The sequence below is a fragment of the Acanthaster planci genome, linkage group LG01 (assembly GCF_054643075.1).
Source record: "Acanthaster planci isolate LZ-2023a linkage group LG01, COTS_SCS, whole genome shotgun sequence".
Lineage (NCBI taxonomy): Eukaryota > Metazoa > Echinodermata > Asteroidea > Valvatida > Acanthasteridae > Acanthaster > Acanthaster planci.
The window spans coordinates 34,817,942-34,834,701 of record NC_141777.1 but is presented as its reverse complement, the minus strand read 5'-3'; the positions used below and the strand labels follow the sequence as shown (position 1 = coordinate 34,834,701).

The 16,760-nt window shown below is 40.7% G+C and overlaps 1 protein-coding gene across 2 annotated transcripts in view; it reads left to right on the top strand.

The window, feature by feature from the left end:
- The first annotated feature begins 5 nt into the window (after window positions 1–5).
- LOC110979637 (methionine synthase-like) overlaps window positions 6–16,760 on the top strand; it is a 30,686-nt gene continuing 13,931 nt past the window's right edge. For both annotated transcript variants that reach the window (XR_015425994.1, XM_022235636.2), the window contains exons 1-15: window positions 6–212; window positions 1,918–2,117; window positions 3,248–3,337; window positions 5,708–5,870; window positions 7,753–7,919; window positions 8,582–8,777; window positions 9,190–9,399; window positions 10,332–10,444; window positions 10,980–11,153; window positions 11,526–11,678; window positions 12,200–12,379; window positions 13,148–13,264; window positions 15,034–15,174; window positions 15,502–15,591; window positions 16,491–16,589. Coding sequence is in view for 1 of the 2 variants with exons in the window: in XM_022235636.2 (XP_022091328.2) it covers window positions 167–212; window positions 1,918–2,117; window positions 3,248–3,337; window positions 5,708–5,870; window positions 7,753–7,919; window positions 8,582–8,777; window positions 9,190–9,399; window positions 10,332–10,444; window positions 10,980–11,153; window positions 11,526–11,678; window positions 12,200–12,379; window positions 13,148–13,264; window positions 15,034–15,174; window positions 15,502–15,591; window positions 16,491–16,589 (2,139 nt within the window). In the remaining variant the exon portion in view is untranslated. The remainder of the gene's footprint in view (window positions 213–1,917; window positions 2,118–3,247; window positions 3,338–5,707; window positions 5,871–7,752; window positions 7,920–8,581; window positions 8,778–9,189; window positions 9,400–10,331; window positions 10,445–10,979; window positions 11,154–11,525; window positions 11,679–12,199; window positions 12,380–13,147; window positions 13,265–15,033; window positions 15,175–15,501; window positions 15,592–16,490; window positions 16,590–16,760) is intronic.

The following is a 16,760-nucleotide window of genomic DNA, read 5'->3' as shown; positions in this document are numbered from 1 at the left end:
TTGCAAAACGTGCAATGAGAGTGCCAACGCCAAGTTCGCAGACAGACCAGTACCAACGTACACACGTACATGTACTGTGTATGCCATTTCGTTATGTTAGGTGACCAGTGTTGTTGACTGCTTGCTCCTTGTCCAAATTGGGTAGTTGTTTTGTTTCGAAATAAAGATGCCACCAACTGTGTCGGAGGAAGACTGCAGCGTCAGTGGATCTGGTAAGTTGACATGATGAAACAGGCTACCTCAAAACTAGAAGTTCGGGGGGTTCGTTGTCCGCCGCTCTCGTGCATTGCGGCGCGCTGGGGGGGGGGCGGGTGTACGTACCAGCAACACAGTCATGACGGTAATTAGTATAAAAAACTGCTGCGGGCTAGGAAACTAAAAGCAAAATGCAGTCTGCAGTCAATTATATATTGAAATTCTCTCTTCAAGGCCTATATCGAATTAGGCCTACCGGGTTTGAGTGTATTTTTTAGTGTTCAACCATTGTCAAAAAATGAGTTTTTTCTACCAATCCTTACCTCTCATCTCTCAATGATCCACACACATCTGCATTCTCCGTGGCCGTATGTCACATGACAAAAACAGGTCCTGCAGCTTGTTCACATAACAAACATTTATGTTGCTTTGGTCTTGGGTACCAGTCTTGATAAAAAAAGAATTGTGAAGCTGCTAGATTGATCATGATGAAACAAATATTTATGGGTACATCTGCTATTCCGAAGTCTGTTGTCAAGCATGCTTCTATACAAGACTACGTAGAACAGCCTCTGGAAATGGTTCTCAACTTAGTTTGCCGCATAGACGAACTGAAGGGCACAGAAATTCCTTTGTACCCAGAACTTGTAGAGATTTGAACAGGCTTCCTGATACAATAGTCTCAACAATTTCAATTAGCTCTTTTGGGGATCAGGTTCTTGAGTTTATCAGATCCAGGGATAGGAACTGAAATTAACTTTGTGCCACTCTGGCTTCTCCTGTAGCTATGCATGGATTCAGTGAATCTGTTGCTATGTACCGAAGAAGAAGCTGTCATTGTCTCATTTGTAAAGAGGAATACATCAAACTATTCAAAGGTTACAAATGTTGTGAATTTTGATTGTAGGTCTAGGCTTACGCAACTGTGCGTTGTTTATTATTAATTATAACAGTTTTGAATCCTCCGCTAAGTTGTAAAATTGACAGCATGACTCCACAGTAATGGTTAAACCATAAAGTTCAAAAGTAAAGTTTTAATATGAAAACAAATACAAGGCTGATTAAAAATAATTCCTTGTTTATCATCACTCCAAGTTATATTTTTAGGTAAGGAGGACCTTTGATATTTGATATTTTAAGTTAGTATTTTCCAGAGTTTTCAGATAGTCTTAAATTACCTTTCTGGTACAATAGAGGAATAAGAACACTTGTACAGTATTTTAACGTTTAACAAACGTACATGTACACTTGAGGCTTGGCTTAGGCTTTGATTTCTGCCCTCGCATGGTCATCACTACCGCCTCAAGCCTGTATTTTGTGAACACCCATGTACGTACATGTATACAAGTTGATTGAAACGTAAACAGTGTACACGACCCGATCAATTGGTCATGGCTGAGGGCAAGATTAAAGAATTTAGAATAAAACACACAACCATTTTTGTGGTGCAGACACATCTGCAAAGTTGAAAAGGGCCAAAAATTGGTTAAAAGTTGGAAATATCAAACATCAAAAAAAGTCGGGACGGTAGGAAAAATCTGGTAAAGTAGTGATGATAAACAAGAAATTAATTTTAATTTGCCTAAACTTCCTTTAATAGTCAGCAAAGGATGTTTGCACAAATCCTGTGTTTTCATATACATGTAGCTCCATGGTTTTCTGTACAAAGTCATTTGAGTGTCCCTTCAATTATGCATGTTCTACGACTGGTCCTCACTGTAGGCGTGGCGGCAGCCCTTGAGCAGACACTGAAGGAGCGCATCATGATCTTTGATGGAGGGATGGGTACTATGATTCAGGCCCTTCATTTCAGTGAAGAGGACTTTCGAGGAGAGATGTTCAGGGATCATTCCAAGCCCCTGAAAGGAAACAATGACCTGCTCGTCTTCACTCAGCCAGACGCCATCTACAAGATACACAAGGTCAGGGCGGAGTCTGTTCATTGGAAAGGGGAGGAGCATTCCCCTTCCCATCCTCTCAAGGCTATTTGCTCCAATTTGCTCCCATCCATGTTTGTGAAAATCTGTACTGAGACAGTAGGATTCATGACAGTGTTGATAGCAATCTGCTCATAAACACAAAGTCATCAACAGTTCTGTTTACTTTTTATCTGATGATCTGATGTGCTTTCTGTTGTATTGTGTTCGAGGTAAATTTGAAATGGCGGGATCACTTGTCTAACATTTATTTTACCACATAAGTTTTTGTCCTAGTTGTATCCTCAGAAGAACATGTATGTAGTAATTTCTCAACCGTTGTTTAATTTACGAATAAAATTTTATTTTTTCTACTGCTTGATATTGTAATAGCATTTCAATATGTGTTTTCAATCTGTGATTTTACCAGTGTTAAGTGAATTATATATTTTGATTACTTTATTTAGGGAAAGTAACTTAGAAAAAGACCCACAACAAAACAAACACAAATGTTTTGGTTGAGAAAAAAAGCAATTTATACGTTGAATTCATTTCATGTGAAAGCATAGGAATCCACAAGCTTACTTGACGTTGCTGCTAACACTCTTTTGGTGATAATTCATGTCACATTATATGCTTCAGTTTTGAAGAGAAAACAAATGCCATTCGCAGTTTTTAAATTTAGTATTAGACCTTTACTTTGGGGAGGGTAAAAAGAAAATGTCATAGATGATTAGCCATGAACAGTACACTGGACCTACTTGTACATATTGCTTACTGGGTAATGTACTGTTACGTTGCTGCTGTGATTCAGCTAATTTCATGCTTCCTGATGACAAAGTGGTGCATAGGTTTCACCATTTGGCTGAAAAGTAAGATGTCCTTAATTAAGCTAAGCATTTCCACAGGTTAGTTTCTGAAAACTTGTCATTGAATTCAAATCTTAATATCGGGATCAGAAGAGGAAGCATGAACTACATGTATAAATGCCGTCTGTTGAAATACATGTACATGAGAAAAGATCACCCAGTAACGGGTCTTGGTAGTTAGTATATCTCCCTTCAGCTTTCCAACAAGCAGTGTTGATGGAATGCCAATATTATGACTGCTGTAATGGCTTGTTTGACCTGTTGCAGGATTACTTGGAGGCTGGGGCAGATTTTGTGGAAACCAACACCTTCAGTGGCACAAAGGTTGCGCAAGCTGATTATGGTGTGGAACACTTGGTATGTAAGGCTCTGTTGGTGAGAAAATCCTGGTACATGTTAAGGGCGGAAATTTACGTTTAATTTGAAAAACGTTTGGAAACCTTTCCCAAATGTCCTACCCTTACCACGGTGTCATTGAAAACTTTAAACACAACAAATTGAATACAATGTAAATAGTTGACACAAAGTTCCGGTGATGAATTCACGATATTCCTTTGACATGACCAAGCAGTGAAGTGTTCTGAAAATCGGATTATATTTTACAGTCATTGTTTACAATAAAAATGAATACCAGATTACGTCAATCCAAACGTCAAACCTCTAAAAAGGAATGGTTCCTTTTAAACATTTGGGAAAATCTGTAAATGGATTTTGAACTTTTCTTGTACAGCCTTAACAGTCCTGAATCCTCCAATTTCAATGTGATTGTACATACACCCTAAGGGTTAGGGTTAAATGTGTAAACGTCCCAAATTAGTACATGTGAAATCTGCAGTTCAGTTTCTGCTTTATAAAATGCAGAAAACTGCTGAAAACCAACAACAGTGACTTGAAGTAAATTAGAAGGCCTTACTTGCAGAATTTTTTTCAAAGGTAAACATTTGGATAAAGTATGGGCCAAAATTCTTGTCTATAAAATTAGTTTACTGACTGCTGGACTGTTTATCCATTTGGACTAACGTGATTTACATGTAAAGTGGCAAAGCTTTGCTGAAAACATGCAAACTCATATTTTTTATGACATGGTTGAACTGTCAGAATACCAGACTTAATAATAAGATTTTTTCTGTTTATGGTTATTGGTTTTGTTCCAAAGATATCCAGTTTTATTTCAGTGGTTAACCACTTCCTGCTGGGGCATTTATCAATGTTGATGATGCTGGGGTGGGATATTTATCATTTTTTTCTGTTTTCAAAATTCTTTAAAAATTCCTATCTTCATTTACTGGACACTTACAAACACATGAAGGCATGTCTGGTGTCCACTCTAGCCAGACAGACAAAATCTATTGACCCTGAGTATTTCAGCCAGGCCTGCAGCCTTGTAAAAAGAGCCCAGATTTTGTGGTGTTACTTAATATTCTTTTGTTCACGAACCTGGCTGAGTGCCCTGCTGACCTCTTTTCAATGGGGGCCAGATTATCATGCAGCGGTGCTGTTTGGCTCATTTTTGAGGTCGTGAAGCACTTTTGTCCCCGGTGGTAATCCGCTGGCTCTAAATGCCCCAAACTGTGGTATACTGTTTGAAAACAAGGCAGGGTTATCTCCACTTTTGAGAGTGAAAAAATGTCGGTAATGCCCAGCAGCCTGGTCTTTTGTTCTGAGTACAGTCTTTTGTTACAAGGCCCTGTTCCCTTTGCCCGAGTTCTCAGACCCCGGCCATGCATATAAAGCATACGTGTCTAGATCTGGAGTCCCCGGCAGGAAGTGCTTAATGAGTTTTTTAGGTTGAGATGCAGTGTACCTGTTTGTGACTGGTCTTACCATCTGTAATTTAATATTTTATTGACTTAGTTTTTAGTTTTTGATTGTTGTAATATACCAGTGGAAGCCAAATTTCTGTTTTTTTCAATGGAATGGATTTCAAAGTAATTTCCAACTGAGGATAATAAATTTAATGCCAGTTGTAATTATGCTATAACTGACCACCTGTGTGGTCTTCCTTGTTTTTGTCTTGTAGATGATGTCAAATACCAAATCAAAGGATTGTTAACAAGTTTCCTTAAATATTTTAGATTTAGAGGTATTGCATGTAGAGTTCGCATCCCAAGCTACCATATTTGAAAAAAAGGAATTCTAAATAAGATTCTGAGGGGTGAAACATTTTTGAAAGGGGAATTCCAACATTTTGAAATGTCTATGTGTGTAATGGCCTTTCCAAGAGATGACGCTGAATTTTGGAGCTTTTACACAGTTCTTGAAGGATGGGAAATTGAAAATTTCTCCCCAAACTCTGTCTCTCATCATTGAAACATTAAAAAGATTGCTTCTTTTTTTGGGCGGGGGACGAAGGAAGAACCCTTGTCCTAATGGCTCCGTTGGATATTCTAGTCTTTCTGACAGTGTTACCTGTTTTCATTTGAGATGGTTCTACATGTTTTCAGAAAGTTATTGGCTTCTCTAAATCTGCCATTAAATGTTTATATTAGTTAAATATGGAGGTTATGCATCAACGCGTTCTCAGAGGGCAAGAGTTTTGCATCACTGGGATAGGCTTGAGTAAACCTTTTGTGCATTGCAGTTTAATGAGAATAACAAATGCAGCCTCTGAGACACCATGGAGATGCTAGAAATGCAGAACTTCTATAGCCGTGTAGTGTCCTGTCTCCGTATTTACATATATGTACTATTCACAAGAGATTCACCTCTCCTGTCTGTTCTTTCTAGACGTACAGACTGAATAAAGTGGCTGCAGAGCTTGCCAAGCAGGCAACCAAAGACGTGACCAAGGCCACAGGCATTCCTCGATACGTGGCTGGTGCCATGGGTCCAACCAACCGAACACTTTCCATCTCGCCTTCGGTGGAACAACCAGATTTCAGAAACATAAGTATGTCAAGTAGTCTCAGTCGCTGAGAATTTCCACATGTTTTTTTTTTTATTTTTTTCCCGTTTATGAGTCTTGGCCTATCATGGTTAATCTGTACTTAGAGAATGGCTATGTGTGTAGTGTACAGTGGTTTGATATTTTTGTATTCAGGCCTAGAATGTGCATTGCTCCAAAGAAAATATTCGTTGATTAGCATAAAAGAACATCGGACTTCTGTAAATTTCACACAAAGTTTTTAGGTCTAAGCTGAAAATCAAATATTTCTTTGAACGTTTTGATCTGCTTTTCTGAGATTTTTCTCGGTATACTGTAAAAGTTTGTGACAATTTTTTTCTGTGTGACTGTGTTAACTCTGCCCACAATTTAACATCTAGTATAAAAATTGAAGTAGGATGCCTGTGAAATATTTACAGTGATTAAGATGGCTTTTGTTCTCAAAGCAAGAGTCCAACCAAAATTGACTCAGTATGCTTCAGATGTTAATAAATTTAATGTTCTTATAAAAAGTAAGAACAGTCCTCTTCAGAGGTAATGTATTTGCGGTATGCTCTTAGAACTAGTAATTTTGTGTTTAAAGGAAAAAAATACATTTTTCGAGATCGCACTTCAAAATTTAACTAACATGTAGGTGGTCAACTCTATATAGCTTGAGCGTTTTAGAGATACAGAACATTGGACATACAATTGGTCTATTTCCAAACTGTGTCAAGGTCAGTCTCTAATTGGCAACACCATGCCCAAGGACATATTTTGACATGCCATGTAACCCACACTTAGGAGAAGCTTGACCTGAGAAGTATAGCAAATCTTTTCTACTGTTCCATGTCAATGTTGACATTCCTTGTTCATTTTGTTAAAAATTAACCCTTAATTTGTTCTTTATCTGTGTGGACTCCAATTGGTAATTGCAAGAGACCACTCAAAGGATTTGCAGTCTCACTATGGGGGGGGTGTTAATATTGATTGACAACAGATGGTATGCCAGAAAGGATTTTTTATGCAGGTAGAAATATATGGGCCATGTTTTTTGCAGTCACTTTATGTTAACATGGGAAAATGTTGCAGGAAATGAACTCTGTGAACTGTTTTGAAGTATTTTATTTGTCATAAGGGATCAAGCAGTTGACTCAGTTCATTGGTAAAGTCAATTTTTTTCTGCATCAGCCCGATTCAAAATTCATCAAAATCCATGGGGGTTATGCAGCCTGGCTACATGTAGTGTACTGTTTACTTTGCTTGGTGCTTCACATTTCAGGGTTTTTTTATCACAGCAATTGTCTCTTTGCTATTGCAAAGTGTGAAATGTTGCTGGATGTAGGAAGGTTTTGAAATGAACACATTTAAAAAGAGTTCAGTTCTTCCCTTCATTTGGTACAGCTGTCGAAGACTGTCACATTTTTGTCATGTCTGCTTGTTCATCTGTTTATCATGGCTTCTTTCTTGGTCTCCCACCAGTTTAATATCAGCCACATGCCACCTGTTCACATTTGCCAAATGTCAGTTGGGCAAGTTCCCAATCAACATGTGGGATGATTACTTTCAGCGGCCTTACAAAACCCAGAATCACTGCTTGTATTAATTTAAATTCGGAAAACCGAACATCTGTTAAAAACAGTATAGCAAGAGAATGCCAGTGTTTTCTAACTTGTCGTCCTTTCTGAGGGCTACTCACAAGAAGTAACAGCCATGAACAGTATTCAAAATGGAACAAAAATATTCCAAATCCTGCACAACTCTTTCACACTGGCCTTAGTCTTAAGGCCAGTTCACACATGGTTCGAAAGTGAACATGAATGCAATACGTTTGCGTTCATCTGAAGTGTGAATCGACCTTTAGAATGTACTCAAAGTTACTCTCAGAATTCCTGTGTATCTTTCCCAGCATTTGACGAGCTAGTGGACGCCTATTCGGAGCAAGCCAGGGGTTTATTAGATGGTGGTGCTGATGTGCTGCTGGTTGAGACCATCTTTGACACCCTGAACTCCAAGGCAGCCCTCTACGCCATACAGCTGCTCTTTGAAAATGAATATAAGCCGATTCCAATATTTGTGAGTGAGCTTTTCTTATGGATTGGGTTGGCCACGCAGACAAACACTGGATACTTACAAGTGGGCGTGAGGTTGTGAAGTTTTGCTGACAAGAGGACCATGCCCATTCTCGTGTTTGTTTTCATACTCCTTAAAAAGCCATTAGTTGAAATTGTTTTGGCACGTTGTGTAGTGGCAATGAAGGATCAAATTGAAAGTTTTGTTTGTGTAAAACTGAATATGAATTTTAAGTCATTTTCCTGGTGTAAAACTGGGTTACATTAGTACAACAGGAATTTTTGACCTGGCCTCTGATTTCTGGGAATCGTTCCAGATTTCGGGATTTTGTGCTTGACTTCCAAATAATGGATTATTTAGTTTGATTATTCATGTTTTGTTACTTTTCTGCACTTGATACAAAAGAGTTGGATTAACATTACGTCTCTTAAGCTATTATGAGCACCGCAAGTCACAGTTTTTGTTATCATTATTGTAATTCCTCTGCTGAATGTTTAATGAGAAACTTCCTGGTTCACCTTGTTGCGTAGAGGATTAAGAAAGACATCCAAAATGAATATTCCCGGAGTTCCCTCTGTTCACAGAAAGCACCATTGCAACAGATGTGTATGTTTAAATGTTAAGTGAAATGTCTATTATATTAAATTTTGACTTCCGCTCAACAGATTTCGGGCACTATCGTTGACAAGAGCGGTCGCACTCTGTCCGGACAGACTGGTGATGCCTTTGTCATCAGTGTCTCCCATAGCAACCCCATGTGTCTGGGTCTCAACTGTGCCTTAGGTGCCACTGAAATGAGGCCGTTCATCGAGGCCATTGGGATGTGCACTCCATCATACGTCATTTGTTACCCCAATGCTGGTAAGACAGTCTTTGATGTCAATACCTAGTGTTCAGTAGTTAAAAGAAAGCCCTACTTTCTGTTTTTATTCATTTCATTGGATTTGATTTAATTCCATTTGATTCCCTTTTTTTACAATGAATACGGCATGTTCAGTGTTATCTGACAGTTTGTGAGGAATTAACTTTGCAAGTGTGATCAATTAGGAGGTGAATCAGTGACCTGCTGCTCATTGGGCAATAAGCCCCTCCGACTCTCTGACTCGTCAACCCTTGAGCTTGCAGGGGTTACTTTGGATAGATTGGCTGGTGTGAACCCTGTATGGCCACGGTTACAAACAATCACCAGGAGTCTCTTTGCCCCACTTTGCTTTTGTGGCAATTTTTATATCCCTAACCAGTGGGTTATTTAGTCTACTTCTCTCTCTGTTAGGGCTCCCAAACACATTCGGCGACTACGACGAAACGCCGGAGGACATGTCTGGCCACTTGGCCAGTTTTGCTCAGGACGGACTGGTCAATATTGTCGGAGGTTGCTGTGGCACCACACCAGCGCACATCAAGGCCATCGCCGATGCTGTCAGACCTTACAAACCTAGGATCCCACCTGTGGAGGTCCATCCAGAGGCTCAGCTCCTTTCAGGTATCTTCCTTGAGCAGTAGCACCCCCTCATCGGTTTAAAAGAGCCATGTTGGTGGGGAGTATTCATTTTGTTGGCAGTGATGTGGCTGCAACCCGTGTGTTTCCTAGTTGTTCGTGAACCAGCAGTGTGCAGTTAGTACTAAAGGAGCCTCTGTTGCTAAGGAAATAGCGCCCTCTATTGGTCCAGCTTTAGGCCCATTGGCTAGTATGATCTGAAGTTCTGCGCAGTGGATGAAGCAATTTGATGAAGTGACACTATGCGGACAAATCTAGCAATTACTGTGTGCTCACATTCTATTTGTACTTAGGCACCTTCCTCTGACATGGTTCCTAAAATGTGCATAAGCCTCTAGTTCAAAAGTGTGTCGCATGTGATTGTAATAACACGTTACTGTTGTCTTCTCACCCTGGTCCGCAGACTACTCTATACCTGTGGTAGAGGTTTCCAGTTGCACCTAGTGAAATCTCTTTTGTAAATGAGTGGAGATCCGGAAAAATTTCAGGCAATGTGCTCTGTCTACTGGACAACCACTGTGGATAAAGCATCTTGCAAATTTAGGCTACGCTGCTGACCACAGTGGGACTTTAGAAACATCCCAACTAGAGCATCTGTCCCAACTGTGATGTTGCAGTTGGACTGGACCAAACTTTGGTATTGTGTGTCAGTGTGTGCCAGAGAATGTGTAATGATTTTGTATATACTGGCAACACACGCCACCAGAATTTCCTTTTTTTTTAAGTAAGGGTAAGATGCTAGGTTGGCATATTTTTGGGGAATTCTGGAGGAAATCCATTTTTTTTGTTATTGGAAATGAATTTTTGAGGGATTGTCAATAAAGAAAGTTGTGGATATTCTAAGCAGGTGCTTGGCAGAGGATTTATAAGCAGTGGCAATGAGTTATACTGAGTTTTCTGTCTTGTCTCTCTCCCAGGTCTGGAACCCATGATCCTCAGCAAGCACACCCTATTTGTCAACATTGGTGAGAGGTGCAATGTGGCCGGCTCCAGGAAGTTTGCCAGGCTGATTACCAATGGTCAATATGAGGTGAGATACGAATGGCGGTGTGCAGTGGACTTCATATACAAATAGAAGATCTATGTGCTCACTAGCAAGAGGCTCAGTGCAGGGTACCCAACAAGTTCTCACACTTTGTGGTGCAGGATGGGACTGCTTTTCATTCTGATGTGCACATTGTGTCTTCACTTGGCCTCTGGGTACATGGTGGAGACCATCTTGTGTCATAGCTGTCGTTTCGTCATTAATGGGTTGCCATATGGAGTCCATGAAAGGAACCAAGATCAGATAATCTAACCTTTGCCTCCTACTGATAAACTGAAGAAAAACGTGTTCTGTGTTCCACCATTTTTGAAATTGAATCACAAGAGTTTTGTGTGAAGAAATTCTGGCAAAAGTGGTTCACATCTCTAAATTGTAACAATTTGTTTAATTTTCCTTGCCCTCAGCCCCTGCGTTATACTTTGAAAAAATCCACCATGTCCTTCGTCCTGATGTCTACACAAAACATCACAGTTTCTGCATCGATAACATGCATTTTAATGTGCTTTCTTGTGTTCCACAGGAAGCTTTGAGCATAGCCAAGGCCCAGGTAGAAGCAGGAGCGCAGGTACTAGACATCAACATGGACGAGGGCATGCTGGATGGCGTCAAGGCCATGACCAAGTTTGTGAACCTCATCTCGTCAGAGCCGGACATCTCCAGGGTGCCTCTCTGCATTGATTCCTCCAAGTTTAAGGTACAGGGTGCTGCCTCACCAGCTTGAGAACAGGGCTGTTGTAGGTCCTAAATGAGTGAAAATGGCCTTGTTAATGTACCAGGTCGGCACAATCCCAGGAAAACTGTCTGTGGTCAGTTTGGCTGCTGAATTTATTAGCAGTCTCATTAACCCATTGGTCCCTTGACCACCGTAGAGCTTTCTTAAACCACTTCAGTACTGTATTAATTTAGAATATAAATTAAGTAGTACAATACATTGCTGCTATTACAAACTCAGGGGGCCCTCACATTGTTCGATACAGCGGTTGTTTGTTATAGTGAGTTTCAGTCAACCATGCACTCCTTCCTGGCTGCTGCCCATGTGAACGTATTTACCCCCCCCCCTTACCAGGTGATAGAAGCAGGGCTCAAGTGCACCCAGGGCAAGTGCATCGTGAACAGTATCAGTCTGAAGGAAGGGGAGGAAGATTTCCTGGAGAAGGCCCGGACCATCAGGAGGCATGGAGCTGCCGTGGTTGTCATGGCTTTTGATGAAGTCGGACAGGTAGGCCGTGACCCGTAGGTTTCATGGTAGATGGTGCTAATGTGCTCCATGCCGGTGGGGGCTTTCAAGCGGCGAAACTATTTTTAAGAAGGTTATGTGAAGGCACTTTTCATCGAGGCAAAGTTTCCTTGTTCCCAACAATGTTGAAAGCTCCTCTTGAGCAGTCCTTTTCAAACTGGGGGGTTAACAGCTCACATCCTTTATTGGGATAGTGTTTTGTTTAATTCTTACTTTTGTATCCTGTGCTAAATTTTGACACGTCAGTCAGTTTTTACTTGCCATCAAGTGCCTGTCATCGCTGTGTTCAGAGTCAATTAATTTGTTGAATGGCACTGAGCAAAAACTACTGTGTGTTTGTAAATCGGTAGATCAAAATACGTCTTGCGTAGTCAGTGGTACTAGCAACTGTGCGCATAGTGTGTCGGCTCCACAGGATGTGGTTGCTTGGTAACGAAGCACTCCCCTCTCTTGTTCATACACGAAGTCCATACCTATAATGTTGCCCTTTCCCCTTCCTGTAGGCTGTTGAAATTGACCGGAAACTGGAGATCTGCACCCGATCCTACAATCTTCTTGTTCAGAAGCTGAATTTCAACCCCAATGATATCATCTTCGACCCGAACATTCTGACGATAGCAACAGGCATGGAGGAGCACAACGAATACGGAATTAACTACATCAGGGCCACCGAGCTCATCAAGGTGAGAAACCCGGACTCAGAGGTTGTTTCTTGAGCAGGCCTCAACATTAATTTTTTTAACTAGTTGTACATCAGGCAAGTAGCATGGAAAATTTGCCTCCCCGAGGTAAGATTTTACTCGCCCAAACCATGGTTTAGTTGCTCATTGCTTCCCGGGACAGTAAGTTCCATCTTCGCGACAATACGACACAAATATACATCACCCCCAACTATTGCGTCCGTCTATGCAGGGAGTGCGCAGGATTCTGATGCATCATTCATACAAGTTCGGGCAATGGTTATATTTTAGCCACCGGACGATTTTGCCTGGTGTCATATATGCAAAAAGTACACACACAAGTACCAGGCAAAATTCACCAATGTTGAAGTCACAGCCACACGTAAAACAGTCTTCGAGCTTCCGGCTGTCAAAGCTCTGCTGTGCCGCGTGTGCAATAGCCAATGAGGTTTGGTACCCAGACACAAGGGTATCTTACAGTTTATTTGTGTATGCATTTTCCGTTGTGTGGAAAGGTGCCCTGCTAAATGTACAGCGTGCTTAATGTATGCAAATTTGTACATGCACATGTACGTAACGATGCAAAAAATCATTGTACACCACATAGCTATTTACTTTTTACCCCTTTTTATAAGTTTTTGTAGAGAGGAAAAAACAAATCAGAGGTATATTTGCTGACTGCTATTCTTGGCCATAAAAACGGACACTTTTTTTTCAAGAAAAGAGAAACTCCTGAAATGTTTGACTTTGAAAACTGAAATTTTGTGACAGAAATGCCTTCCTGGATGTCGGATCAGTGGGGGCTTGTCTAACCTTTCCTTCTCGTTCCGTGGCAAGGAGAAAGTTCGTGAAGCCATGCACAGTGTCTTTCTGTACCACGCCATTAAGGTAAGATCCACATCTCTGAGCACACAAGTGCTTCATATTGACCGTCTCATTTGCAGAGACGCCAACTCATACGATTTAGGCGTAATTTTTACGATTTGTTTAGTCCGTTTACCATTGTACGATCCAGACTAAGATTTTTATGATTTCCAACTCGAAGGTATAAAACCATGCAGTTGTGTATAAACTCTACATAAGCTAGCACAGAGCCGGCCTCATAATGTGCGCGTCAGAAATGTGTCGCTGGCATCCCGCACTTTGTGCATACAAGCTGCATGAGTAGCGGTAGAAACCAGCGCTGTTGAATCATTCGTTTGCCCCAATTAACGCTATGATGAACAGGGGGCAAATAGGCACGATTGCACTTCATATGCAATGTGATTGTGTACGTCCATGCATTGTACATGTACCGATATCGTACACATGTGTGTCGGACATCATGATCGTGCTAAAGTTGACCAGAGTGGAGGACTGTCGAGGATTTGATTCTTGGATATTTGGTGAGCAACTGGACTTGTGTTGCACAATGGCAATAAGTGAGCTGAAGTTAAGAGACGAATACACCACAAAAATGGGCCTTTATTGCAAAGTCTCGTTGTGTTTTGCAACGCATGTAACTGTGACATGATAAATATTGCCCATGTTGGATCTTACAACACCTAGAAGCACATTAGTTAGGCCAAGAAAAAGCAGCTCTGCTTCTGATCAATAGGGTCAGTAGGTAAGGATCTTTTGACAATTTTTTGTGCTGATTGAATGGGACAAAAGTTGCCACAAAAGTGATTGAAATAAAAACTTACCAGAATTAATGTGGAAATATTACCAACAATTAATTACAATTCACACTTGCACAATGCTAGTCAGGTAAATACAAGTGTTTTGACATGAAAAGAAGTTGTTGACAGGTGTTTTGAAAGTAAAGACAACAGGTTTTTTAAACTTGAAAAAAAAATAATAAATTTCTAATTTGCCGATGAAAAATTTTAGAGTAGCGCCGAAAAGTTGGGGTCAGTCGGGAAACCGGAACTGGAAGTGCGACAGGATGACACTTTTTCATTTTGAAAAGTTGGAACCTCTGCATTTGCAGACACTTTGTGTAATCAAGGAGACCGTTGTTTTGCGTTGTCGACCGCTGTTTTCCAACTAACAGATTTCCCACTTCCCGGTGTCAATTCTTTTTCTCGTGGACTTCCAACATTGAAACAGGTTTACACATGTTGGGCATGAATTCCTTCTCAGTCGTCTGTCAAAATGTAACTGATATCATTGCACAAGGTGGGTCTTCAATTGAGTCATTGTCTTCGTCAACATATTCAGTTGTGTGACGGTTGAACCTACCGGGACGTCATCATCCATGCATGTGCGCAGTAGGCACAGTCATGGCTCTTTAAGCAGGCAAAGAATTCCGTATCCCACGTGCGTGCGTGAAAGGCACAGTTGAGAGTCTTCTCACAGACAAGGTTTCTGTCGCAGCTTGGAACTGAAAATTTCAAGTCACGCTTGTTTGCCAAGTTGAGTTAGTAAAGCAACAACTTGTGCACAGTGGTGTTTAGGTGTTGCATAAAACAAAGAATGAAAAGGGATGAGAGAAATGAGACGAAAAAACGAGAGAAAAGGGTAACTTCATTCCTCGGCAGATTGAATATTCCATTTCACCTGGCTTAACCTTGTGGAATGCAACATCCAATCTGTTACCTCAACCCCATCGGCTTACACGATTCCTCACAGGAAATTGGCTTCTCAGACATGTTTTCATTGATCTGAACCTCCAGGCTGGTATGGACATGGGCATAGTCAATGCGGGAAATCTACCATTGTATGATGACATCGAACCTAAGCTTCTCAAGCTGTGCGAGGAGCTGCTCTGGAATAAAGACGCTGATGCCACAGAGAAGCTCTTGGAGTATGCCCAGGTTTGTCCGACTTGGGATTTCCTGTGGCTGTTTCAAAGGCCAATGTACAGTGCACATTCCCGCTTCTGTTTTGTCATTTTTTCCCCCAAAGTTGATCATTGGTACTGATTTCCCATGCACTTTCAAGCAGGTGCCTCTTTACTAAATCTTTTACTCCAAGACGCTGGGATATTGATTTATTAAGAGGAAAAAAGATTTTGAGAGCGCAAAGCCAAACAAATTATTCAAAACATCCTTTGTAAGATTTACTTTTCTGATTCAAGTAGTACATTGTATTGCAGAATCTTGTGCATTCTTGTCTGATTTAGTCTGTTTCCATGGTAACAGACAGTGGGTAAAGATGCCAAGAAGGGGGCAGAAGACGAGGGCTGGAGAAACAACCCTGTGGAGGAACGCCTGGAGTACTCGTTAGTCAAGGTAGCTTCTGAGATCATTCAGGTGTTTTGAATGTGATCTGAGGCCTGCTAAGCACACACACTGACTTTGCACAGAGTAGGTTTCGCTTCATAGCTAAACATGTATCCCACCCATATCGTAGGATACATGAGACAAAACTTTGCTCAGTTTTAATCAAAGTTTCCCTTTTTAAAAATTGGGCTAAAAGCCAATTAGGGAAAAAGACAGTGAGTTTGAAAAGTTGAAAAATGTAGAGATATGTCAACAAAAAAAGGGAGGCAAGCTCCCAGAAAATATGAAAAACAAGGATACTGTATATCAAAAAGTCAATATTTTTGAGTGCAGCAGAGAGATAATGACACAAGCACTGGGCCTTCCAACACAAGAAATATGTCTCTGTATGACTGCGCTGCGAACATTTAAGTGCCAATTATTGACAGTGAATTCACTGCAGTTTTATTACTGATAACTGAAGGTGTAATTGTTTCATGCACACATAACTATATTTGTATTTTGTAGAATATATTGGTTTTGAGGCTGTGTTTGAAACTTGTGTCTCTTGTCTTTTGTGCCTTTTGTACTCCTAAATCCACGGGCATGTATGCACACAGGCCAGTGTTTCTATTTGGTAAAACCAGGTGTTCCTAAGTAAACAGCAAATCCAACAATTCCAACTTTCTGAGACAACCTCTGGAAAACAGGTTTATTTTTCACCCTCAACACCAACATTAGTGCGAGGGATAAATCTATCTGCCAATTGTTAGTCAACCACTGTTACATTTTTCCCAGGTAACCTGCACACAAATCTTATGTGAGGTACCAGGCAAAACTGACATGTGATTGATATCTCCAATGGTCACTGATCACGCTTGGTCCTTGTTGAAGGCATCAGTGTCGTTGTCTTCTTCCCTTATCCCCAGGGTATCGACAAGTTTGTTGTGGCAGACACTGAGGAAGCCAGACAGAACAAAGAGCTGTACCCACGACCTCTGAATGTGATTGAAGGGCCCCTCATGAAGGTACATCGTATGCTGAAGGATCTAACTTGTTCAGTCAAGCAAAGCTACACATCCTCAAAGTGACCTTTTCTTTTGTTCTTACAGAAATGACTTATTTGTTTCACATATTTTCGCATAAAAATCATAACCTTATTTCAGTTTTAGGTTTTGACATCTCAAAAAAATAATCCC